Below are 26,186 nucleotides of genomic sequence, written 5' to 3'. Positions count from 1 at the left end.
CAAGACAGCAAAAGAGATATGACTCCTACTCTCAAAGAAATGACTATCTAGTAGTAATGGTAAATTATTATTGGGAAGAGTCAGGATATAACAACTCACAGACTACTTAGAGAATTATTACAACTGTTTTGGAAAGAAGCAATAGGAATACATAAGTAGTAGTAGTAGTAGTAATAATAAGAAGAAAAATGCTATTGACACGACAAGGGTCTGTGAGAGCACATGAAAGAGCCAAGCATAGCCTGTGGAAGAAAGTAAAAAAGTAAGGATACTTTAGTAAAAAGATTTTCATAAAAAAATGATGTCTAAGCTGAGACTAAAAGAATGGACAGGAACTACACTCAGAAAAAATTTATACCCCCTAAAACCTAAAATAAGAAAAGAAATGTAACAAAAATTATGAATGTATGAATCTTTACTATTTATTTTGAAAGTCTCAATGAAATGGACTTCTGTAAAAAAACCAAACACTGAAATTGACATAAGATCTAAAATAAAATCTGAAAAGACTAATAATGATAAAACAAATTAAATAAATTGAAAATTTTACTTATTCTTCCAAATTTACTAAGAACAATAACATTTACTCTATAAAATGGGCTATCACATTAATTCTAAGAATGTAATAATAATAGACAAAAATTAACTACAGAATATGCTAACAGCTAGACCCTTTTTCAAAATAAAATTATAGTAAATTAACACAATAGGAAGTCAAAAGACCTAGTAGAGTTAATCCCAAGAATGTAAGAATTATTTAATATTAGTAATCTAGTGATATTGAAACACAAAGTATACATATCAATTACTTAAATCAAAATTATATAAAAATGTCAACTGATGCTAAAAAAGCTTCTAATAACATTTAATAACCTTTTGTTATAAAACTTCTAGAAAACAGGCTATTTCCTAGCATGATAAAAGTCCCTATTCCAAACTAGCAACCAAGGATATCCGCTCTTACTGTAACTATGTAACAATATAGTGTAATTTCTGGTCAATGCAATTTAAAGATATAGGCAAAATATGCATAATTTTTAGAAAAGAGATTATTTGCAGAAAATAATCACATGCACACCTAAACAAATCCTAACAGGGATCCAAGGGAGCAGAGGAGTAGAGAGAAGCTACAATCACCACCTCCCAGAACAAAACCGAAATTTCAAGTAAATTATACAACATTCAAACTGAATAACCAGCTAAAGATTATCTGAACAGAAGTCTTATAACTAAGGATATACAGAAGCAGCCTATCCAGATTTGTAGAAGGGCAGTATATTCAAAAAGGGCTGGCCCTGTACCTACTTGTGGCAGTTCAGAATCTGGAGAGAGATTTCAGCTAAAAGGTCCCCATTAAGGTGCGAGGGGAATCAATCCCATGCTAAGCTCCCTAGCCCAAGGTTCCAGAGCGAAGAAGGGAAGCCCCCATAACCTCTGGCTGTGAAAATCAGCAGGGAATCTGTCCACCAGGGTGATGCAAGACAGTGCTAGAAACCCAGGCACCTTCTTAAAGAGCCAGCATATACAATCTTGATTGGAGACATTTAACCCTGGCCTCTGGCACAGGGATGGTAACTCAGAGTGAAGTGAAGTAATACAAGATCTGGTTGTGCCGCTTTGGGGAGAAGGCTGGAGGCACAACCACCAGTATTCCTGTACTGAGTCCTTCTTCCACACTGTCCACAGATGCTATCTTTACTGGGTTGAGCTCTGACCTATATATAGTATAAGTCTAGGAGCTGCGTTAGAAGTAGAATATCTGAAGTAATCGAAGCAGTGATCAAGTAACTTCCAACAAACAAAATTTCTGGACCAGATGGCTCCACGAGAGAAATTTACTGCACATCCAAGGAAGAACTAACACTTCTCCTCAAACTATTCCAAAAAATTCAAGAGGAGGAATGACTCCCAAGCTCATTTTATGAAGCCAGCATTATCCTGACTCTAAAACAAGATAAAAGCGCACTATAAAGAAAGAAAATTATAGGTTATTATTCCTGATAAACATATATCCAAAAAATCCTCAAAAATATTAGCAAATCAAGTTCAAAACTGTATTAAAAAGATCATACACCATGACCAAGTGGGATTTAGTCCTTGGATGCAAGGTCAGTACAATATATACAATCATCAGTAAATCAACAAACAACAAACGGTGGAGAGGATATGAAGAAAAGGGAACTCCCCTGGGCTGTGGATGGGGCTGCACCTTGGTGTAGCCACTATGAAAACCAGTATGGAGGTTCCTCAAAGAATAAAAAGTGGAACTTATGACCCAGTGATTCCAATTCAGGGTATTCATCTGAAGAAACCCAAAACACTAATTCAAAGAAACATATGCAACCCTATGTTCATTGCCATAAGATTTGTAACAGTCAAGATATAAATGCAACCCAAGTGACCATCAATAGACCAGTGGATAAAGAAGATGTGGTAAATATATGCAACAAAATATTACTCGGCTATAAAAAAACCTTAACATTTGCAATAACATACACAGATGGCCCTGAAGAGTATTATGCTATGTGAAATAAGTCAGACAAGACAAATACTATGTGATTTTACTTATATGGCCATGTTAGAGTTATACAGATATTCTTACACAATGTTGGTAACATTAGAAATTAGTATTTAATGGAAAACAATTTTGCAACATAAATGGCCTGAAATAAGGTCTTTATGCTTTGGTCTAGTAATTCTAGTTCTAGAAATCTATCCTAGGGCAAGAAATTCTTAAAAATTTAAGTGACATCATAAATAAATATTTTTGAAGACTATCAAAAGTAACTGAGGAAATGTTCACAATATAACACATATTTTTTAAAAGGATGACTATATATTACTAGGGTTACAGTTTTGTAAAACAATCATAAACATGTCTATCAAAAAAGACAGACTTCTGGCCAAAATGGAGGTGTAGGTAGATACACTGTGCCTCCTCTCACAACCAAAAGAAGGACAACAATTTAAAAACAAAAAACAACCAGAACTGACAGAATATAGAACTGCATGGAAGTCTGACAACCAAGGAGTTAAAGAAGACACATTCATCCAGACTGGTAGAAGGGGTGGAGATAGGCAGACAAGCAGAGAGGACTTGTGGCAAGGTGGTGTCTGGCAGACCCAGTGAGGTGGCAGACTGTGGACTGGGGTGGGGGGGAAAAATCCCACATTTATGTCAAGATAAACTGGGAGAATTAACTGGAGAGTGGGACAGACTGTGCAACCCTGAGCCCCAGACTGGGGAAATAAAGCCTCAAACCACTGATTGAAAACACCTGTGGGGGTTGAAACAGCAGTGGGAGGAAACTCCCAGCCTCACTGGAAAGTTCACTGGAGAGACCCACAGGATCCTAGAATGTACACAAACACACCCACCTGAGAATCTGCACTAGAAGGGCCCAATTTGCTTGTGGGAAGCAGGGAAAGTGACTAAAATCTGACAGAGTGGAGCAAGCACCATTGTTCCCTCTCAGATCCCTTCCCCACGTACAGTGTCATAACACGGCTACGGGGTTACCCGGCTCTGATGAACAACTAAGGCTCCGCCCCTCACTACATAACAGGTATGTCAAGACAAAAAAAAAAAGGCCCAAAGAAAAGAACAGATCAAAGCTCCAGAAAAAATACAACTAAGCGATGAAGAGAAAGCTAACCTATCAGATGCACAGTTCAAAGCACTGGTAATCAGGATGCTCACAGAACTGGTTGATTTTGGTCGCAAATTAGATGAAAAAAATAAAGGCTACACTAAGTGAAATAAAGGAAAATATACAGGGAACCAACAGTGACGGGAAGGAAACTAGGACTCAAATCAATGGTGTGGACCACAAGGAAGAGAGAAACACAATCACAAAAAAATGAAGAAACAAAAATTCAAAAAAATGAGGAGAGGCTTAGGAACCTCCAGCACATCTCGAAACGTTCCAACATCTGAATTATAGGGGTACCAGAAGGAGAAGAGGGAGAGCAACAAGTGGAAAAGTTATCTGAACAAATAATAAAGGAGAACTTCCCCAATCTGGCAAAGGAAACAGACTTCCAGGAAGTCCAGGAGGCTCAGAGAGTCCCAAAGAAGTTGGACCCAAAGAGGAACACAACAAGGCACATCATAATTACATTAGCCAAGATTAAAATGAAGGAGAGAATTCTAGAAGCAGCAAGAGATAAGGAGACAGTTACCGACAAAGGAGTTCCCATCAGACTGTTAGCTGATTTCTCAAGAGACCTTACAGGCAAGAAGGGGCTGGAAAGAAGTATTCCAAGTCATGAAAGGCAGGAATCTACGTCCAAGATTGCTCTATCTAGCAAAGTTTTCATTTAGAATGGAAGGGCAGATAAAGTGCTTCTCAGATAAGGTCAAGTTAAAGGAGTTCATCATCACCAAGCCCTTATTATATGAAATGTTAAAGGGATTTATCTGAGAAAAAGCAGATTAAAAAATATGTACAGTAAAATGACAGCAAACTCATAATTATTAACAACCATACCTAAAACAAAAACAAAAACAAACTAAGCAAACAACTAGAACAGGAACAGAACCTCAGAAAAGGAGATCACATGGAGGGTTATCAATGGGGGAGCGGCGGAGGGAGAGGGGGGGAAGATACAAGAGAATAAGGAGCATAGACGGTAGGTAGAAAATAGACAGGGGAGGGTAAGAACAGTATGGGAAAAGTAGAAGCCAAAGAACTTATATGTGTGACACATGGACATGAACTAAAGGGGGGGAATGTGGGTAGGAAGTGGTGTGCAGTGCGAAGAGGAGTGAAGGGGGGGAAATGGGACAACTGTAATAGCATAATGGGTAAAATATATTAAAAAATAGTGAAGATCCATAAGCAACTGTTAACAAGTTTTATAAATATGTGGTTTATTTTTGTTTTATATTATTACATGGCCCAAGAAATGAGACATTATTTTTAAAAGATCATTCTAAGGAAAGTTAAAAATAAAAACGACCAGTTAGGAATTACCAGAAATGGGTCAAGATTATATTATTCCATAAATGGTAAAAGGCATGGAAGAGATAAACCATAGTTTGAAAGCATAGTTGGAGGAATGTTCTGTTTTGTTCATTTGCAGATTACAAAATGCATACAATAAGAGGAGTGAGTAGAAATTCAAATATAAAAATAGCAACTTTTTGAAGATCCTCAAGTATGCAGAGACGGTGGGACACAGAAGTTTAGAGGAAGAATGGCTTTTCGGAAAGTGGGTTAACAAGAGAAGATGGCTCAACAGAAATTTTAAGAGACATAGACTGAAGGCAGAGTTGTTGTGTGAAAGGCTGAGTAACCATATTCACTTTGCATTCTTATAAAATAGTGATGGCACGATGGGTAGCTTATATCAAGCAGACTTCCCAATTGTCAGAAATCACTGGATTTAATGAATCAGGCCCATGTGTGTTAAAATGTGAACATGTGGAGGAAGAACGAAGGATAAGAACTACTGTTCTAGCAGATTGTCTTTCATACAGGAGATCAAACATTTCAATTGAGTTCTTAGTGAGGTGAGAATGGAGATGATCCTTTGACTGTAATGAAGGGTTTCAGAACAAAGAAGTGGTATATAATAATTACCGTGAGAAACTAAGAAAGAAGTAAACATGGATAAGAAATTTGCCAAACAGTTGAGAAGACTGTTGAAGTAAAGGAGCAGGAATATACAGCCTCACACTTTATATCCCACTGGGTTGATAATTTTATGTATAAGGTACTACTGCCTAGGAGTAGAGAAAGATGTTAAAAATGGTTCTGATTAGAGCCCTGACCTGTGTGACTCAGGTTAGCGGGGCATTGTCCTGTGAAACAAAAGGTCCATGATTAGACTGGATTCCTGGTCAGGCACATGCCTGGCTTGTGGGTTTGTCCTTGGGTGGAACGCATATAAGAAGCAACCAATTGATGTTTTTCTTTCACATCGATGTTTTCTCCCTCCCTTCCCTCTATACGTCCGTCCGTCCGTCCATACATACATATATACATACATACATACATACATAAAATCTTTACAAAATGATTCTGATTAGAGAACTGATTACTGCCGTGTGTGTGTGTGTGTGTGTAAACTTAAATGTAGAATAGTTTTTTGGGTGCTTGATATGGCATTTTAAAAATGGTTGACAGTGTGTGAGTTTCCTGGATAGGAAGGCAGGTGAAATCAGAGGTAGGTGGGCAGATTTACTGTGGGAATGGGAAAAGTAAAACACTGAAAATATGAAAGTATAAAACACCAGGTGAGTTAACACATAAGAGAGTGAGAAATGTGGCTGTTAAGGAGGTTGTAAATTTCAGATCTCAGAAATAAACACATTCTTAATAATGGTGACATTCCAAGTGTTGCCAAAAAGCCCCTATCCAAAAATTCCTTTTTTTGAGACTGGAAAGGAAAGTAGGCATATGTACAAAAATTAGCCTTATGGGAATTCAAGTTAAGTAATATTCTGTAGTTTCTAGTACTGGTTTCCCAGGAAATCTTGTCAAAAGGCATATCAAAACACTAGAGATCACCAAAACAATGATATAACAGGGTTTTATGCATCAAAATCCACATTTAAGTGGGTATATTCAAGGGCTTAAAAAGAAATCAGATTTATAGCAATACAAAAACTATATCCACTTTCTTTGCTCTATTAGTATTTTGTAGGTACTAGCTTGTATTCACCATTCATTTCACTTGGGTCCTCTTAGACTAATCACAAAAAGTATATTTGGAATCTCTAAGTGTGGGGAAACCAAACCAAACCAAACCAAACCACAAAAGAAATTATAGGCTCAGACTGATTTCTGTAATTCAGAAAATGATTCTGAAGTGCATAAGAAAGGTATAAACAATTCAAAGATACCAAACATTTTAATGCAGGCCTACATTTTTCTTTAAAAGTTCATTAGTTTTAAGGCATAAATAAATAAAATACAGATTCTGCCCAGTAAGTCGTAACTCAACAATACAGTATTATTCACACAGATACAGAAATAGCTGAGAGTTGCTAGTTAAAATTTGAGGTTTTCCAACAACTTACCACTGTCTTGAATCCAAGTTCCTAAGTTCTCTAAGTAGTTTTTCATTTTTCTTCAGGAGATGAAAGCTCCTCCTAAACAGAAACATTTATAAATACTTTCATCACCTTGGCAGTGAATGACAGTTACAGAAATACTTTCCACTCTACTCAGGCAACTCTGAACACTTTTCTTGCCTTATACTTCTGAAACAAAGGAGAACAGACCTTAAAAAAGTGCAAAGAATGTATGTCGTTATTTCTATCCAGACCCTCGGAAATTTCTGCCAGTGGATCATTATCTATTGACCGCTTCATTTTTCTTTGCAGATGCTATGAGCCTCCCAAACTCATTTCCAGAAAAAAATGAATAAAAATACTTACAGATTCCTTCTCAATAGTTTCATAAAGTGAGAAAGGTTTTCCTCATGAGAAATAAAATATTCTCAAAATCTAAATCATTACCAAGTAAGCATGTATAATCTGGATGGAGTTTGCTTTCTTCCTTGTTCTACACTGTATTTTCTACACTATGAAGCAATGTATGTGTATATTTACCAACTATGTTCTATAGGTACAAAACACAGCAGTTCCCACCCTTACCCGTAGTTCCAGTTACCCATGGTCAACTGAGTCCCAAAAACATTAAATGGAAAATTCTAGAAATAAACAATTCAGAAATTTAGGGCACGGTCTTGAGATTTCAGACTGATCTCACTCTGTCCTGCTCCATCCTGCCTGGGACATGAATCATCACTTTGTCCAGCATATCCACACTGTTTATGCTGCCCACCCGCTAGTCACTTAGTAGCCATCTCCTTTATCAGACAGAGAGAAAACACATTGATATAACTTTGTTCACAGCATACTGTTACAACTGTACTACTTTATTATTATTTATTACTGTACTTAATTTATAAATTAAACTTTATCAGAGGTATGTATGTATATGAAAAAATATTCCAAATATATGTAGTACTATCCTGTTTCTGGCATCCACTGGGGGTTTCTGAATTTTTCTCCTGCAAATAAGGGGGGACTATTGGATGTGCAAATTATAACCATGAAACCAATGCTTACTGACCATACAGTCTCTCATTTTTTTCTCTAGACAATATACAGCAAAAGAGAGTAGAATGCATATATAGGAGTGGCAATTACCTGTATTTGGATACACCACTAGGTATATCCAAACTGTGTTCCTGATATAATGTTGCTTTCTCTCAAGGCAGAGGATATTTCCTTCTAATAAATAGAAGGGTTTAAATCAAGTTAAACACTAAGCAAGCAAGGAGAACTCCATTTCAATGCTTTATATGCATCTGAATTACTTTAAGATTTATGTATCTAATGCACAGGTGGCAAACACAAGGCCAGAGGTCTGGCCTGGCACCTTGTTTTTCCTCGGGCAGTGCCAAGTTCTGGCTTAACTGTTAGGAAGTGGTTACATTTATAGAGTCCTAAAATTACATTCAGCCCTCTGAAGGCAACCTTGAGGTTGATGTGGCCACCAGTGAAAATGAGTCTGACACCCGTGATATGGTATCTGAGCTTCCCTCCTACTATGAATTGAACAGAAACAATACATTAAATAATGCTTTTCTATTTCCCTATAGCTTTCAGTTTTACCAAAATTCAAAAAATAAATGTATGTTAATAATGCTTTATGCTAGCATACAATTTTAGTTATTTATGTACATTATCTAATTTAATCCTCACCATTATGTGAGGTCAAAGTTATTTCCTCAAAGGTTAAATGACTCTAACCTGGGTCTTCCAATTTAAGCATAATGTCTTTTCATTTAACTCCTACCTAACTTACTTGAATGCTTTGTGTGTTCATTCCAAGTTTTTTAAAAAAAATATTTTATTTATTTATTTTCAGAGAGAAGGGAAGGGAAGGAGAAAGAGTGGGAGATAAACACCAACGTGTGCTTGCCTCTCATGTGTCCCCTACTGGGGACTTGGCCTGCAACCCAGGCATGTGCCCTGACTGGGAATCCAACCGGTGGCCCTTTGTTTCACAGGCCCATGTTCAATCCACTGAGCTACACCAGCCAGGGCTCATTCCAAGCTATCTATGAGGTTTTGCAACATGCATATGAAGACAACATTTTTAAAAAATGATACCCAGATTCTTTTCTGGATTTCATGGTAAATCTTGAGTGAATTCCTCTGATCATATTGATATTTGTCTTAAAAAATTGTGATGCTTATGTGACACAGTAAGAAATATATTTGGGCTCTGCCTGTAGTCCCTGACACAGAGCTCCTAAAACTCTTGTCAATTCCTAAGGGATGGAGGTGATAACAATACCACAGTGCCTAGGTCCTTTAGGATTTCCTGATTACTTGGAGCATCTTTTGTTTCAGTGAGGTGATTTTTGGTGGGCTTAAGGATAACTTAAGGATGAAGCTTTGTCACCAGAAAGAGCAACCATTATTAGAAGGGTGAAACTTTCAGCTCTACCTCTGGGCAAGGGGGGAGGGCTGGAGGCTGAGTTAATATTAATTACGCCTAAATGAATGAAGCCTCCACAACAATCTCAAACTATGACGTTCAGAGAGCTTCTAGTAAGTGAACACATTCAGTGTAAGTGTAGCAACTTCTGTCCAACTCCACAGGGACAGAAGCTCCTACACTCAAGACCCTTCCAGACTTCACGCTATATACCTCTTCATCTGGCTATTTATCCATATCCTTTAACTGTCCTTTATAATAAACAGGTAAATATAAGTAAATGTTATATGAGCCAATAGAGTGAATGATCAAACCCAAGGAGGGGGTTGTGGGAACCCCTGACTTATGGCTGGTTAGTCAGAAGTATGAGTGGCCCAGAGTGAGGAGCGGTCTTGTAGGTCTGAGCACTTAACTACCTGTGCTGACTGCAGGTAGTGCTGGAACTGCCTGGTGTGAAAAACCCACACATTTGGTGTCAGAAGTGTTGTGAGTAAGATAAAGTTCTTCCTATCAGCTTACATGAAGTTTGGAAAAATAAAAATTTTTCAATTATATGAGCTGTATTTTCTCATTCAGATAGTTTTACTAGTCTTATGGGAATGTTAATGTTTAATTTATTGGACTTAGATTATGTTCTTATTCCTCGAATCCTGATATAATGTGGTGGTGTCAAAAAACAATCTGCCCACTAGTCAAAGAACTAATTGGTAGATAAAATTTAGTGACGAAGAGAACAGAGACAAATGCTTGATTAGAAGATAAAAAAAACTAATGTGAAAATTTTTTTTATACTTTGTTCTTACCTTTTGTCCCAGGAATTCATTCCCAATATACTAAGAAGCAATCTGCAATAATAAAACGCTGACTGAGGCTTTTGAGGTGCTGGTTCATCTTGTTCCATAGCTTTCATGTTTAAGTCATTAAAGTGTTTCTCAACAAATTCTTTTTCCTCTGTATGTTGCTTAAGGATAGCATTGATAACATCATTTTCCTGCTTTTCAGAAATGCACACAGGTTGTGGAGCAGGAATATTAAGTGAGATTCCAGTTCTCTGTAAGCATTCAGGACTAGTTACACCTAAATACTGCAAAAGCTCATCAAGAACATCTTCTTCATCTCTGATTGTATCCCAGGTTGGTACAGTTTCTCTAAATCTTCTTTTAAACTGGCAGGAAACCCCATCTTTTACTACTATATCTTCTAAGCATTCATTAGATGAAGGAGGCTCTTCTGGCTTCTCTTGGTGAGACAATGGAAGTATGAGAGAAGTAGGTTCTGACAACCCACTTACAGGAGGCGGTCCATACAGGATAGCAGAATCCCATGAATATTTTCCGGAGAGATCACGTACTATGATTCTGACATTTGAATTGGCTGACGCAAGACCAGCAGATAAACCTCCTCCAGGCATACTCTCTTCCGATCTGATCTGGATACAGGACACTAAGGTTGTGTTGTTCAACACAAAGAACTGGATATTTGGACTCTCAAAGAGTTCAGGAGACAGTTCGGCACTTTCGCTGTAATGATTGTCATGATTTTCACACACCTGACTTGTTAACATAGCGGGACCACCACTCATGGGGTAATGGCCCAAGTGATTTACCAGATGAGTGATAACAGTACGGGCAGCTATAGAAATTAATCCTTGTTGCATCTGAGTTTTCACTAGAAATAAAAAAAATAAGTGAGTGGGAATACTGTTGCTTCTTAGAATGTCATAAAACAATGAAACATTAGACAACAAACAGTCACTTTATCAGATTATCAAAATCACATTAAAATATTTCAGTAATTATTAATATTTCCAATTCAGACTGTACAGGGATGATAGCAAAAAAGAAGACTATTCTTTCACGAGTTTTCCTGTCAATTTTATAAGGAAGCCCTTTTTGAAATCTTTGGTTCTGTATTCTTAATTTAAACTTAAGCCTTTAAATCTACATCATACCTTAAAAGGATGATCAAAAGCATTAGAAATCACTAAGCACAACGATTAGAAAGCCAATGAAATCCAACTGATAAGTTTATCTCATGAGCAGATTCAGAAACAGTTTGCAGCATGTCTTAAATGTCACTTAATTATGGCTTTTATCGATGATGTAAAAGTTTCAGAGAAAAGTACGATCTTTTGCTAAACTTCAGGAGTCAGGATCAATTTAAACAGTGAGTCAGTGTAGCCACTATATGACAAAGTAAGCTTTATTTTAAAGAAAAAAATTTTATGAGCCTGCATATGTATTTTTCCCTAAGGTACTTCAGGGGTGTTGTGTTCTAATTTGAGCAGTTAGTTGCATGTAAGCAGCACCCCCCCCCTTCTTACACATATGAGGGAAAGCAAACAGATGAGCATATCCATATGAATAACCTAGAAAATACAGGAAACAGTAAAAAGAAAAAACTCAAAAACCAGCAATACGAGGCCTGACAAGCAAGGTGCCTAACATCAGGACCTACAGGAGAAAAGCGGAGGGGATGGGAGGAGGAAGAGAGCATGGAAAGAGAGTGGAAGGAGGAAGGAGGAAGGACGAGTGGAGACAGTAACTGGGCAAAGCCCACTAGCCCAAGAGTGCCAGTGTCCTTCTAAGGACGGCGGATGTGAAAAACAGTTCTGGAGTAAGTGGTGTCAAGAAGCGGGGACAATTCAGTGAGGTTTATCTTGGTACTTTTGATCTAGGAGACGGAAGAAGAGTTGCCCCTGGTAAAGTAGTAGTAATCATTCACGTAGAACGAGGATTTTAGCAGTGTGTGCGCACACATGCGTGTGTATTTATGATGCTCTGGTCTTGGTTATAGCCATGCTTACAGAATGATTGTGGCTCTGTATTGTTCTACCACAGGTACAGAGTGACCTGAGTATTATTTATATTTTGTAAGTTAATCATTTGGGAATAATGTGGCCTAGCTGACAGAAATAAATATAGGATGACCAAAGTATTATCTATATTCAATAAATTCCTTAATTTTAATTGTACTCTGTGATGAATTTTGGTAACTGTATAGAACTGTGTTAAACACCAACATAATCAATATAAAGTAAAATTCCTACATCAAAAAAGGATAAATTTTACTTTATGTAAGTTGTACGTCAAGAAATCCAATTTTAAAAGTTTATAAAGGAAGCCAGCTTGTGCACTGCTGTTGTATATGTAAAAAGAGACAGAGAGAAGAACGGTGTTACATTTTCAGAGCTACAGCCATCATGGTTCAGAACCAACTCCACTGGATACAGGCAGCGAGTTAGCAACAAAGCAGCTGCTATGCCACCAATACTAGTAACATCACCATTATTCCAATTCCACAAGAGAACAAGTTTCTTTAGGCTTTGGTTGATTTTGAAATGTCCCTGAGTATCAAAATTTCAATCTTTTCCCATTAGCAATCAAGTTTTATGTCTACATATTCAATATATGTACATATGAACATTTTGCAGTTTACTTAAAAACTCATTTATATCAAACTGTTCTAGCCATTATATTTATGGCTAGTTCTGAAAGTCAGTTATTCAACACTAGATAACGACACTAAATGATTAACCTTAATTTAGTCCTACATTTTCAAGACTATAAGCAAAGTAAAAAGATATGTCACTAGCTGATGAGAAAGAGAGGGTGAGCCTGCTTTTTCGTCTCTAATCATAACTTAGAATACAATAAAAGTTATTACTGTAAAGGGGCCTTAACAGATAATCTAGTCAGCACTTAACATTTTGCACATGAAGACAAATAGGTTCACAGAAGTTAAGGCATTTGCTTGTTCCATCAGTACCAGTCTTCTACTTCCGAGCCCAGTGTTATTTCCATCTTTACCACAACTCTGATTTCCTTATTTTCTCCTGTTATTCCACTGCACTTTTCTTTTGGCAAATTACTATGACACATGCAAACAATGAATTAAAAAAATTTTTTTTCTGGACTTCCAGCCAAGACGGAAGTATAAGTAGATGCACTTTGTCTTCCTTCACAACCAAAAGACAACAACAAATTTAAAAACAGATGCAACCACAACTGCCAGAAAATTGAACGGTATAGAGGTCTGAAAACGAAGGAGTTAAAAGAAGAAACACTCATCCAGACTGGTGGGAGGGACAGAGATGGGCAGCTGGGCAGAGAGGACAGGTGGCAAGGCAGCGGTTGGAGGACTGGGCAGGGAAGACGGAGGTTGGTGGACCCCATTTGGATGTGGATAAACCGGGGAGAGGCACAGACCACACAACCCAGGGTTCCAGTGCAGGGATATAAAGCCTCAAGACCTCTGGCTGTAAAATTCTTTGGGCGGTTGTGGCGGTGGAGAGATTCCCAACCTTATAGGAGAGCTCACTGGAGAGACCCAGAGAGTCCCCAAACATATATAAACCCACCCACTTGGAAAACAGCACCGGAAGAGCCCAATTTGCTTCTGGGTAGCAGAGGAAGTGACTGAAAGCCTGCTGAGAGCTGAGCAACTGGCACTGTTCTCTCTCAGACCTCTTCCCCACATATGGAGCCGCAGTGCAGCCAAGTGCGTTGCCCTGTCCTGGCGAATACATGCGGTTCCACCCTTTACAATATAACAGGTGTCCTGAGACAGAGACGTGGCCCAAATGAAAGAACAGATCAAAGCTACAAAAATAGAACTAAGTGATGAAGAGACAGCCAACTTCTCAGATGCACAGTTCAAAACACTGGTAAATAGGATGCTTACAGAAATGGTTTAGTATAGTCACAAAATGGAGGAAAAAGTGATGGCTATGCAAAGGGAAATAAAGAAAAATATATAGGGAAACAATGTAGAGAAGGAGACCAGTGGTTTGGTTCCTTAAAAACCAGTGGTTTGGTTCCTGATAAAAAAAACCAATGGTTTGGAGGAGAAGGAAGAAATAAACATTCAGCTGGAACAGAATGAAGAAACAAGAATTCAAAAAAATGAAGAGAGGCTTAGGAACCTCCGGGATGAGTTTAAACATTCCAACATCCAGATCTTAAGGGGTGCCAGAAGGAGAAGAGAAAGAGCAAGAAATTGAAAACTTATTTGAAAAAATAAGGAGGAGGAGTCCCCCAATCTGGCGAAGGAAATAGACTTCCAGGAAGTCCAAGAAGCCCAGAGAGTCCCAAAATAGTTGGACCCAAGTAAGCACACACCAAGGCACATCATAATTACATTACTCAAGGTTAAAGATAAGGAGAGAATCTTAAAAGCAACAAGAGATAAGGAGAGAATTACCTATAGAGGAGTGCCCATAAGACTGTCACCTGATTTCTCAAAAGGAATCTTACAGGCAAGAAGGGGCTGGAAAGAAGTATTCCAAGTCATTAAAGGCAAGGACCTACATCCAAGATTGCTCTATCCAGCAAAGCTTTCATTTAGAATGGAAAGGCAGATAAAATGCTTCCCAGGTAAGGTAAAATTAAAGGAGTTCATCATCATCATGCTCTTATTACATGAAATGTTAAAGGGATTTATCTAAGAAAAAGAAGATTTAAACTATGAACAGTACAATGACAACAGGCTCACAACTATCAACAACCGAACCTAAAAGGAAGAAAAGCAAAAACAAACTAAGCAAACAACTAGAACAGGAACAGAATCTCATAAATGGAGATCCCATGGCGGGTTATCGGCAGGAAGGGGGAAGGGGAGAATGGGGAAAAGGTACAGGGAATAAGAAAAGTAATTTGTATGTACAATATAGACAGAGAAAGGCTAAGAATAGTATAGGAAATGGAGAAGCCAAAGAACTTATATGTATGACCCATGGACATGAATTAAGGGTGGGGGAAACATTGGTGGAAGGGGGATGAAGGGCGGAGGTAAATACACGGGAGAAGAAAATGGGACAAGCATAATCAATAAAATAAAATATTTTTCTATACACAGTAATGTTAAAAATATATTACTTGGCATGAATTACTAAATAAATGGCCATAATACATTGAAAATACTCATTTAAATAAGATTATAACTTGTCTTAAATGGTAATAAAATATTACGAAGATTAAAAATGTTTTGATGCAGAAAAATACTTTTCTATTATTTTCTTTTCCCTTTTCTTCCTTTTGAGTGATATGCTTTAAAAGGCGACTCCTTTTATTTAAGTAGTGAATCGTTTTTGCAGAACATTTCTGAAGAAGCAAAAGAGTGTAATTTAATAGAAATAGATCATAGAAAAGAGAAGAATTCCTGACTGTCTCTGGTTAGCTTTGTGATCATGAAAAAAAAAATCACACAAAACTCCTTAAAACCAATTTTTCTCTAGAAATGACATAGACTTTTTGTCAAGATAAATTGAAAACTCATATACAAAGTTAGCTATAACAGAAACAATATAAATCATTCAATTTTTGAGAGCATTATAAGTAACACAGATTTTATGAGTACCTTTTTCGAACTTGCTTATAACGAACTGTAGGAATGAGCCAGTTCCTTTGTACAACATAAACCCCTAAGTCAAGACCCCAGTCCTCTTACAGATGCTCTTCCCAAAGGAAGAAATAGTGGGAACGCAATTTAAATGAACTTGTTCACAAAGCTGTCATAATTATTAACAATGAGAACACTTAAAAAATAAATTCAGATTTTTAGCTATAGGTAAAAGCCTTTTCCCCTAAGTTTTGTCTCTAAATTTAGGATATATAAAAATATAACACGATAAAAATCTCTCAACTTTTAATTGGGAGGTTAGATTTATTTAGATTTATTTTTTAGTTATAAACTGTAGGACATATTTATCTCCTTTCTACATATCTACTTAGACATAAAAAAGTAAAATACTCTAATTTAAAAATTAATAATGAAATTCTAAAATAACTAGCCTTGTGAGAATATGCAAAATGAAGATATCGAAGTGTCTAAGGCTTTGTGTAACTAGCATTCATTTTAAAAAAGCCTATTCAGGGTTGTCTTTTCAGATCGTCAGATTAAACAAACCCTACAGCATTTGCAGCAAACCCATAATTATAGATTATTATGCCATACAAAAGCAACAAGACATAAAAAGCTGCTGTAATTCACAGCACTGTAATAGAACATGCAGAGGAAGTTAATTTTGGCAAATGCTTTAAATATTAGCTTTGCATAATATATATAGGAGAAACTATAATTAGGACAGAATGAATTCTTTGGAGCCTCCTTTCACTCTGACCCTGCGAATGATGACTTTTTGCTAATAAGACTACTGCCATTTGACAAAAAGCCAACTTCACTACCTTGCTTTATTCTTCAGTAAATTTAATAATTACAGCTACTCTTGCCAATAGTTCTCAAATCAGACTTGTTCAACCCAATACTGAGCTTATTAGGGACACTCTATGTTTAGAAATCTTTGGCCAAAAAAGTACTTGAAGATGATGAAGCATGCCTTAGACAAGGGCACAATGATTAGTCATTTTCACTACATTAAAAAACCCCCACAGCGTGTAGTCACTACAGACCACAGAATCACCTGCTGTTAGTTCACAGCTGTTCCTAAAAGGTTCTGCATTTATTTGGTCCTTAATACCTTTAATTAAGAAAGTCCAAAGGGAATAACTGAATACATTTATAGAATAGTAGTCCACAGAGTATTCGATATGGGTGTAAAGCTCATCTATTTAAATCTTTACCTTTGTGTCCTTTAAAGTGACTGTTAATAGCACAGTAAATTTGGTATGAAATACCTTAAAATTCCCCTTAACATAAGTAAACAACTTATTTCACTGTTTAAGAAATACACTATACTGCTCAAAATCAAACTTTTATCATTTTACACCTTCTGAAAATGTAAAAAGTGTACCCATCTATAGATGAGTAGATAAAAAAAGGCTGTGCTGTGTACACACACACACACACACACACAGGAATATTACTGGGCCATAAAAAAGAATGGAGAATGACATCTTACCATTTCTGACATCATGGATGAAACTAGAAAGTATTATGTGAAGTGAATAAGTTAGACAAACACAAATATCATGATATCCCTTATATGTGGAATCCAAAGAACAAAATAAACAAATAAAATATAAAAAGACTCATAGATACAGAAAAGAAACTTAGGATTGCCAGAGTAGAGGGAGGTTGGGGAGCTGGGTGAAAAGGGTGAAGGGATTAAGAAGTCCAAATTGGCAGTTAGAGCCACAGGGATATAAAGGAATATAGTCAATAATATTGTAATAACTAAGTATGGTGCCAGGCAGGTACTTGAAATATTGGGGGGGTCACTTTGTATATTATGATCATCTAACTACTATGCTGTACATCTGAAAGCAACAAAAAATAATACTGAATGTCAGTTTAAATTGAGAAATAAAAAGTTTTTAAAAGAAGAAAGCAATTAATGTTTTCATGTATCTTTGTTTTTATACAAACACTATTTTACTATTCCAAATCTAAAGAAATAATAAATTGTGATACCAATTATTGTCTAAATTATTTTGCTATAATGTACCATCCAGCATCTGAGATATTTCACTTGTATATCCGTGTTCTAGATAAACTAGTAGCAACTTGTGGTCAACCCCAAACCCTAACCCTACTTCCTTGATGTGTAACCTCGTATCTCCACTTGCACTCCGTCATCAATCCATTATTGTGATCATATCCTAGATGTTTTAATCATTTATAACTATTTTGCCTTTAAAATTCAAACTCTTCCTTAACAGCTTATACTTTGACCACAACCTCCTAGTCCAGTGATTTCCCAATCTTCTTTTGTAGAGCTCTTGGGGATGGACAGAAGAGAAGTCGGTAGGATACCAGCCTCTATGCTGCTTCAGCTCTACTGTCTAAAAAGTTTTACAAATTGGGCTTCCTCATGCAATTTATTTGCAGGGGTTTCACTCCACTGCCCTACCATACTGATCTTCAACCTTGGCTTCATATTAATCACCTGCAAAGCTTTTAAAAATCCCAGCAATCCCAGATCAACACATCAAAATCTCTATTGAAGGGACCAGAACATCAGTATTCCAATGGGCAGCCAAGGCTGAGAATCACTGTTCTAAGTTATCAACCACATCTACTATCTGACTCACTGGATCACTCTGTTTTTCTTCCTTATTAGACAATGCCTAGCACCAGGTCAGTCAAGCCTAGATTCAATGGTTAAACCACATACTGATATTCTGAAAGCCATAGTTCGTATTTTTGCCATAGCTACCTTACTGAGGATTGATTGGTGCAAACAAAACTTTGCAGTTTTCATTTTCTTTTGGGCCCTCAGTAACTTCTCTTAGTCCCCCTTAAATTTACCTTCTTCTTTCTGGTCTCAGAAGAAGGGCTAATATTAGTACCTATACTCTCCAGCTCGCCTCTCAGGAACTTGCTGTACTAATGATGATCCCCTTCCCACCTTCCTTCCCAGCTTATGATTAATTTAAACTCTCTTCATCCTTAAAAACCCCTTAATCCCAAACAATCCTTTAGCTTTCCTACTGTTTTCTGTTCTTTTTTAATAATCAAGCTTCTTTAAAGAGTAGTTTCAACAGATGCCTCTTCTTCCTTAACTCTTTTGACCCTCAGCCCACAGCCATCAGCTTCTGCCTCCTATTTATTTTGCAGTGTACAGTGCACACTTTTTTTTTTTTGCCCAAGTTTTTGAGGAAGAAATAAGGTTGTGCATTATACATGGGTATAATGATTACATACCGTAGGTATAATAATCCCATGTATAAATGCGCACAAAAACATGGGTGCACATTGTACACAGCAAAATATGGTACTTGTCAGTGTTTTTATTTGACCTCTCTATCATTTAATATTGTAAGCCAATTTTTTAAAAAAGATTTTATTTAATTTATTTTTAGAGAAAGTGAAAGAGAGGGAGATAGGGAGAGAAACATCAATGTGTGGTTGCCTCTCGAGCACCCCCTACACGAGACCTGGCCTGCAACCCAGGCATGTGCCTTTGACTGGGAATTGAACTGCTTATCCTTTGGCTTGCAGGTCAGCGCTCAATCCACCAGCTGGGGCCTGTTAGCCAATCTTTTAAGAATCTTTCTCCTCTCTTCGTTTCTTAAAAATTACTCTCTTCTGTTTGCCCTTCCTTTCCAACTTTTTCTCCTCAAAACACACACACACGTGCGTACACACGTAATACATATTCATAACAGAGACCTCTTTGTTAAGAATTAGATATGCATATACAACAAAACCTGTTTACTAAGATATCTTCATGTAAATATCCAATAGGCACCCCAAACTAAAACATTTCTAGGACAGCCCTCCTCATTTCCTCTCCCAAACCTCTGAACTTTCTCTAACTCTTGGTCTACTTTGGGGAAAATTTAATTAATTTAAGCCTTTAACAACTCTTGCTTGGACTATTGCAGAAGCCTCATGATTAGTCTCTCTGCTCTTGGGTTAAACACCCTAACTTTAATCCAACGTACTAGAAGTCAGCAAGCATCTTTGTAAGGAGCCAGACAGTAAATATTTTGGCTTTATAGCCCACAAAATCTGTTGCAACTACTCAACACTACTTTTTTTGCACAAAAGCAGCCATAATGATACATAAATGAACAGCATGGAGATGTCCTAATAAAATTTTATTTACAAAGCCCTGGCTGGGTAGTTCAGATGGTTAGATCATCCCGACACACCAAGGTTGCAGGTGGAACCCCCCATCAGGGCACACACAAGAATCAACCACAGAATGCATAAATAAGTGGAAAAACAAATCAATGTTTCTCTCTCTCTTACCTTCCTCTCTCTATAAAAATTAAATATAAAAATTAAAAAAAACTTTATTAATAGAGAAATAAGTGACAGGTGTGAGCCATAATTCACCAATTCCTATAAAATACTATTGTTAAAGTGCTCTTAATACAAATTTTATCATGTATACCACCTCCTCACAATACTTCAATAAGCTGGTTACTCTGAGTGGCCTCTGTATCTTGAATGTACCTTTATTTTTATACTCACAAGTTATTTGTTTACATCTTTCCCTTATATCAGACAACAAACTGACTGTAGAAGCAATATGGCTTTAAAAAATGTTATTGAGTTCACTATAGACCAAGAACTGTGTAAAGGGTCTTATACATATTATCTTATTTAGTACTCAAAATGAGTCTATGAAGAAACAGATATTACTATCCCCATTTTACAAATAAGGACACAGGCAGAGTCACTCAGCTATTAAATGAGAGTCAAAACTCAATGCCATGTCTGTCAGGCTCCAAAGCTAAATCTCAATTATATAATCCTATGATATGGAAGGTAAAATATCAAAAAGAATTTATCAGAATAACCTAGCTAGAAGTATAAAGGAAACATCACATATAATCTTAGCAACTGTGTATGTTAAGTAATTAAACTGAAAATGAAATGTGCAGTAACATATATCATGAAGTAAACAACTACAAAGTAAAATATATCCTTGTCCATTATTTCTACCCAAGCCCTCAAAACACGCCTTGAGAGAACCCAAACAATGCTGTCCTGACAAAAACTCATCTTACCTTCTGTTACTGGCTGGAGTTTAGAAGACCGTTCTGAATCAGGAGAGTGCAGAGGTTCAGGCTCTTTCAGACTTTCCAAATGCATGAAAGGATCATAGTCTACAGACGCCAAATCTGAGAGGCTTATTGGAAAGTACCTTGGATTGCTAAAACACTGAGCTCCATAAACACACCCATGCAATACCTGAAAATACAGGGGAAAAGCATATAAAAGTTTCCCTTTTTAGTAAAAATAAATAAATAAAAGCAAAAGCAGAAAAAAGTTCACTGGTAATACAAGAGCTTGACAAAAATTTTAAGTAGTTTAAAATGTAGGTCTTCAAATAAGGTCAAATTTAGTATCTCTTATCAAGAATTAGTAAAACTTAACTAATATTCATATATTCAACAAAGATTTGACTCCTTTAAAATGTGGCAATAAAATGACAGTGTATTACAGGAACCACTTTTTAATTATCTTTAGGTACTGTAAGATAAATCTATCCTCTTATAAAATACCTAGCTCTAAATGAAAATACTAAGAAATGTTATTTCTTTAGGTATAATAAAACCTTGGTTACCAAATAAGTAATACAGGAAAAGAAGCTTACCTTGTAAATGCAACTGAGGACAGACTTTTCCACTTTACCATTTTCTGTTCCAGCAGCCTGGACTGGCTGGAGCAGCGTCTTCAGAGGTAAGGCCATGATCCAGTCCAGAAGGCACAGAAGTAAAGACACGACCAACTGAAACAACAACAAAAAAGATCATTATTATTCTAAGCTCATAAAGAGCTAAATATTTATCAGAAATTCAACAACTTATTTTTTGTTTTCCAAATTTATTTCAGGAACTATGAATCCTAAATTCCAACATTCATATTTATAAGACCCAACTTTTAGGGTGTTTTACATGAACACTGTCGTGGGTTTCTCATAATGAAAACTTAATAGAAATAGGAATGTTATTTTTTTTTAAGAAAAAAAAAACACTCTGAGCTTAAAAAGCAACAGAGATCAATTAGCTCTACTCTTCTAATTTAACAACACCCCACTGAGTATCCTGCCAAAAAGACTAGAGTATCTTAACCTCTTTCTAAAACTGTTACTAATTTTTTAAAATAAATCTTTCCACTGGATACTTTTAAATTAACGGATGTGTTAATAACCAAAACACTTTTATCCAAAATGTGGAGTAAAATAATAGTACCTATGTGGTCCATTTTATTCAGTTAGGAAAAAAAAAATCACAATTAGTGCCATAAAAATGTCAATCAAGTAGCAGTAAGAGATCTGTTGATGCTTAGATTGAAAGACTAATTCTCCAATTCAAGGAGTAATGCTGGTCTAAGCCTCCCAACATATCCTTCAAAAGAACAATAAAGAACAAAAAGAACCAGTAAGACATCACAAAACCCACATCCTCCGTTTGACTAGAAAACACAACATCCAAACTTCAAATTATGTGTAAGTAGAAAATATACAACAAATCCCCAGTAAGTTTTTTCCCATTTGCCCATTGCAAGCTTTCATGAGGAGCAGCGGTAGTTTAGGAAAAACTGCAAGAGAAAAGGAAACGAGGTACAAACCTAAAAAGGAGCCAGAAAGAAAAAGTCCACTTTAAGTGAGAGAACTCTGGTACTGACCATGACCTGTTAATATCAAGTGTCAGAGGAAAGCTGAGGAAGAGCACTACAAGAACTATAGTGCCAATTACAATTCCTGATGCATTTAACATAGGAAATAGAATTGCACTGTTCAACCTGAGAACCACAAGAACTGTGGACAGTAAATAGAAATATTATTAGAGGAGAACGTGGAAAGACAATGTCAGAATTAAAAAGGAAATAAAAATGGTGATGGATGACAGAAGAAACACTAAAAAATGTTAGAAGTAGATGAGATGCAAAAGTAAAAGGTGACAAGAGCAGGGTTAGAGTCCTGGGTCAAATTTTTCATTGACTGTCACGCAGAGAAAAGGAGAACTATTACAACAGTCAGTGTAGGAGACAAAAGATGACAACAACAACAAAAAGGGGGAAAAGAAGAGATCTCTACTAGAAGAATCAAGAAATAAAAGCAAAATTCAAAGCCAGACTAGGAGTGATGAATAACCAACAAAAGAATATTAGCCAACCAGGAGAAAATAAAAAGAAGGTGGAAATAGTATAATGAAAATCTTTACAGAAAAGGGATAACAGACACCTTTGAAGAAGATTCCTCTGAGGAAGCATCTGTAATTCTAAAAGTAAAGTAAAAACTGCCCTGAAGGTATTAGGGAGAAATAAATCACCCAGGGTAGATGGGACACTGATAGAATTATTCCAAAGCACAGAGACTATCAAGAATATGTCAACAAATACAGAAAACAAAACAGTGGCCTGCAGACTGGAAATACTCACTATATATCCCAAACATAGAGAAAGGAGATGCTAAGGAGTGTACTAAGGTTAGTCTATGTTTTACAGACTACAGTAAGCCTTTGATTCTGTTCATCAAGCTATGGGTTGCTCTGAGAAAAACAGGCATGCCTCAGCATTTGACTATTCCTATGCATAACCTGTGTGTGTACAGGAAACCATGGAGAGACAGAATGGCTTCCTATAGGCAAAGGTGTCCAACGAAGATGCATTTTATCTGTTTAATCTGTATACAGAACATATTATATTAAAAAACTGGGGTAGGCTCAGAGGAAAAAGTGAAAATTGGTAACAAAAAATCAATAACTTAAGATATGCAGATAACACCATCTTACTGGCAGAAAATAGCAAAGATTTGAAACGACTTCTGATTAAAGTAGAAGAAGAAAGCACTAAAGTAACACAGCATTTTAATATTAAGATAACAAAAATCACAGCCATAAATGAAATACACAACTTTTAAAATAATGAAAACATTAAAGATTCTGCTTACCTTGGTTCAGTCATCAATTCAAATAAAGACTGCAGCCAAAAAAATAAAAAAAAATCTGAGACTTGGAAGAGCAGCAATGGAAGAATTAGAGATCACTAAGAGCAAAAGTGTGTCACCAGAGACCACAGCTAAGATCATTTTATATCTCCCTACACCTGTTACTTCGTACAGATGTGAGAGCTGGAGAATGAAGGCAGATAGGGGAAAAAACGGGTTCATTTGAAATATGGTGTTGGAGGAGAGCTGTACAGATACCTGGGACTGCCAGAAAGATAAACCAGTGGGTCTGACATCAAATTTTCCTGAAACATCACTGGAGACAAAAATGACAAACTGGAGCTGTTCTACATTGGGCACATCTTGAGGAGGTAGGAGGAAAAGAGCAAGGACAAATATGACATTGACTGACTTTATTAAAGAAGTCAGAGGAATGAGTCTACAGGAGCTGAGCAGGGCTAACGAGGACAGGGCATGGCAGACATCACTTATTAATAGGGTTCAAGGAGTCAGAGCCGACTCAACAAGCACATGACATATACACAAGTGTGAGACTGCTGAAAAAGTTAACAGGAAAGAGAGCTCTTGAAGTAGAAATCTTGTAAACCACCTGAAGCAACCAAACTTGTCTACAGATATGCGGGAGTACTCATCTGTATAAAACTACTACGAAAAGAAAACATGAGAATCTAAGCAGTTCGGCTGATGAACCCTTCTCCCAATAATCCAGTTACAAGGCAAAAGAAAACTGTAACACAAGTTTCTAATCGAAATATTTTTAAATAGGCATTAAGATATGGGAGGAAAAGAAAATCCCATCTTTAATCAGAAATTTAGAAACTAAAAAGAAACAAACCAAGAAGGAAAGAATTGACTCGAGTCAGGAAAAGAAGTAAAAGAAAAAAATAAAATCATATTAGAAATGAAGGCTGAATTATAAAATGCCTAAGGAAGAATGAATCTGAAAATTCAAAAACAAAACTCTGTAAGAGGCACTGAAGAACAGTGGAAAACAATTGAGAGAATAAAAATGAGACAAGGAAAAAAGTAAAAAGTGTCAGAAAGAAAAATGAACGAAATGGAAGAAAGAAAAAGAACGTCCAGTCCACATATAAGAAGTCCCTGAAATCTCCATACTGAAAAGGCCCACCAAGATGTCAGGGTAAAGTGACCTCCAATAATAAACTCTTAACATACACCCTGTTAAAACGTCAAAAGACTTCAAAACACACACACACACACAATCTGTAAGGCCTCCAAGAAAAAAGATAAAATAATTTACAAAGGCTAGAGAATAAAACTGGCATCAGACTTCTCAAAAACAACACACAGAGCAAGACAACATTACAACAAAAACAAGACCTCACGGAAATAAGTGTGAACTGAGGACCCCCATCTAACCAAGCTGTTTTTCAAGTATTGGTGTCACAGAAAAAGTTTTAAATATGCAAGAGTTTGGGGATTTCCGTATTGGTGAGTCCATCTTGAACTTCATAAAGATGAAGTTCATCTTCAATAAAGATGAACTTCATCCAACCAAGAAGCTGACTGAGGAACTTCAGCAAAAAGAATAATGGTGCATACCTGATAATGAGATACTGAAATGAGTATGGAAAATCATGTTATATGACATATTCTGTGTGTTATGTGAAGAAATAAAGTAACTAAAATGAAGGTGAAGAGAAAGAGAAGTACATTAAGCTCATTTATTAACATACAGACAGGAGATAAAGAATACCATTAAATACTCATAAACCAGACGGTAACAAAGCAAGAAAATAGAGTCATTAAAATAGGTATACATATAAAGGTAACCACAAGAAGAAAGTATACGATTTTCTGAATACCAAAGGGAGCTTACTTAAAGAAAAAAAAATAACAAGGGAAATACATCATGTAGAAAAAAAAGCACAGAAAATATATTATGCATAATAATAATAATAAAGTCACAGATGTGAGACCAAACATGTAAGTATCATCAGAATGGGTTTAACTTGCCTAATGAAAGAAAAAGAATTTTAGTTTGGCTCACATAGTAAGACCCAAGTATATGTTGTATTCAAGAAATACAGTTCAGAAAGGCAAAGGCATACCAGACAAATTAGAACTGAAACCAAAAGGCATTAATTCAAAATGATAATAAAAGATTTATGAATATCTATGTATCAAATAACATAGTGACTACCTTTATAATGCAAAAGCTGCAACAAGTGCAAGAAAATATAAAAACACTAACAATGGGAGACTCCTAACATACCACTTTCAGTATAAGACAGCTCAAGTGGACAAAGCATAATCCACATGAACAAGAGTTCACAGAGGTCCTCGATAATGTTTTATAGTACTGAAGGGTCTTGTCACCAAAAGAGTTTGAAAACTGCTGGTATAGAAACTCAAAAAACAGATGCAAGTAG

At 36.4% G+C, this 26,186-nt stretch overlaps 1 protein-coding gene across 13 annotated transcripts in view; it reads right to left on the bottom strand.

The window, feature by feature from the left end:
• RALGAPA1 (Ral GTPase activating protein catalytic subunit alpha 1) overlaps positions 1-26,186 on the bottom strand; it is a 265,494-nt gene that overhangs the window by 90,759 nt on the left and 148,549 nt on the right. For all 13 annotated transcript variants that reach the window (XM_037056449.1, XM_037056448.1, XM_037056442.1 and 10 more), the window contains 4 exons: positions 21,475-21,609; positions 20,885-21,068; positions 10,268-11,132; positions 7,028-7,099 (listed from right to left, as the gene is read on the bottom strand). In XM_037056449.1, coding sequence (XP_036912344.1) covers positions 7,028-7,099; positions 10,268-11,132; positions 20,885-21,068; positions 21,475-21,609 — 1,256 coding nt within the window. The remainder of the gene's footprint in view (positions 1-7,027; positions 7,100-10,267; positions 11,133-20,884; positions 21,069-21,474; positions 21,610-26,186) is intronic.

This window comes from Sturnira hondurensis, unplaced genomic scaffold, assembly GCF_014824575.4.
Source record: "Sturnira hondurensis isolate 20B ecotype Veracruz unplaced genomic scaffold, ASM1482457v3 Scaffold0008948, whole genome shotgun sequence".
NCBI classification, from domain to species: Eukaryota; Metazoa; Chordata; class Mammalia; order Chiroptera; family Phyllostomidae; genus Sturnira; species Sturnira hondurensis.
Note: the sequence above shows the minus strand (reverse complement) of the source record. Positions and strands in the feature narration are given on the sequence as shown.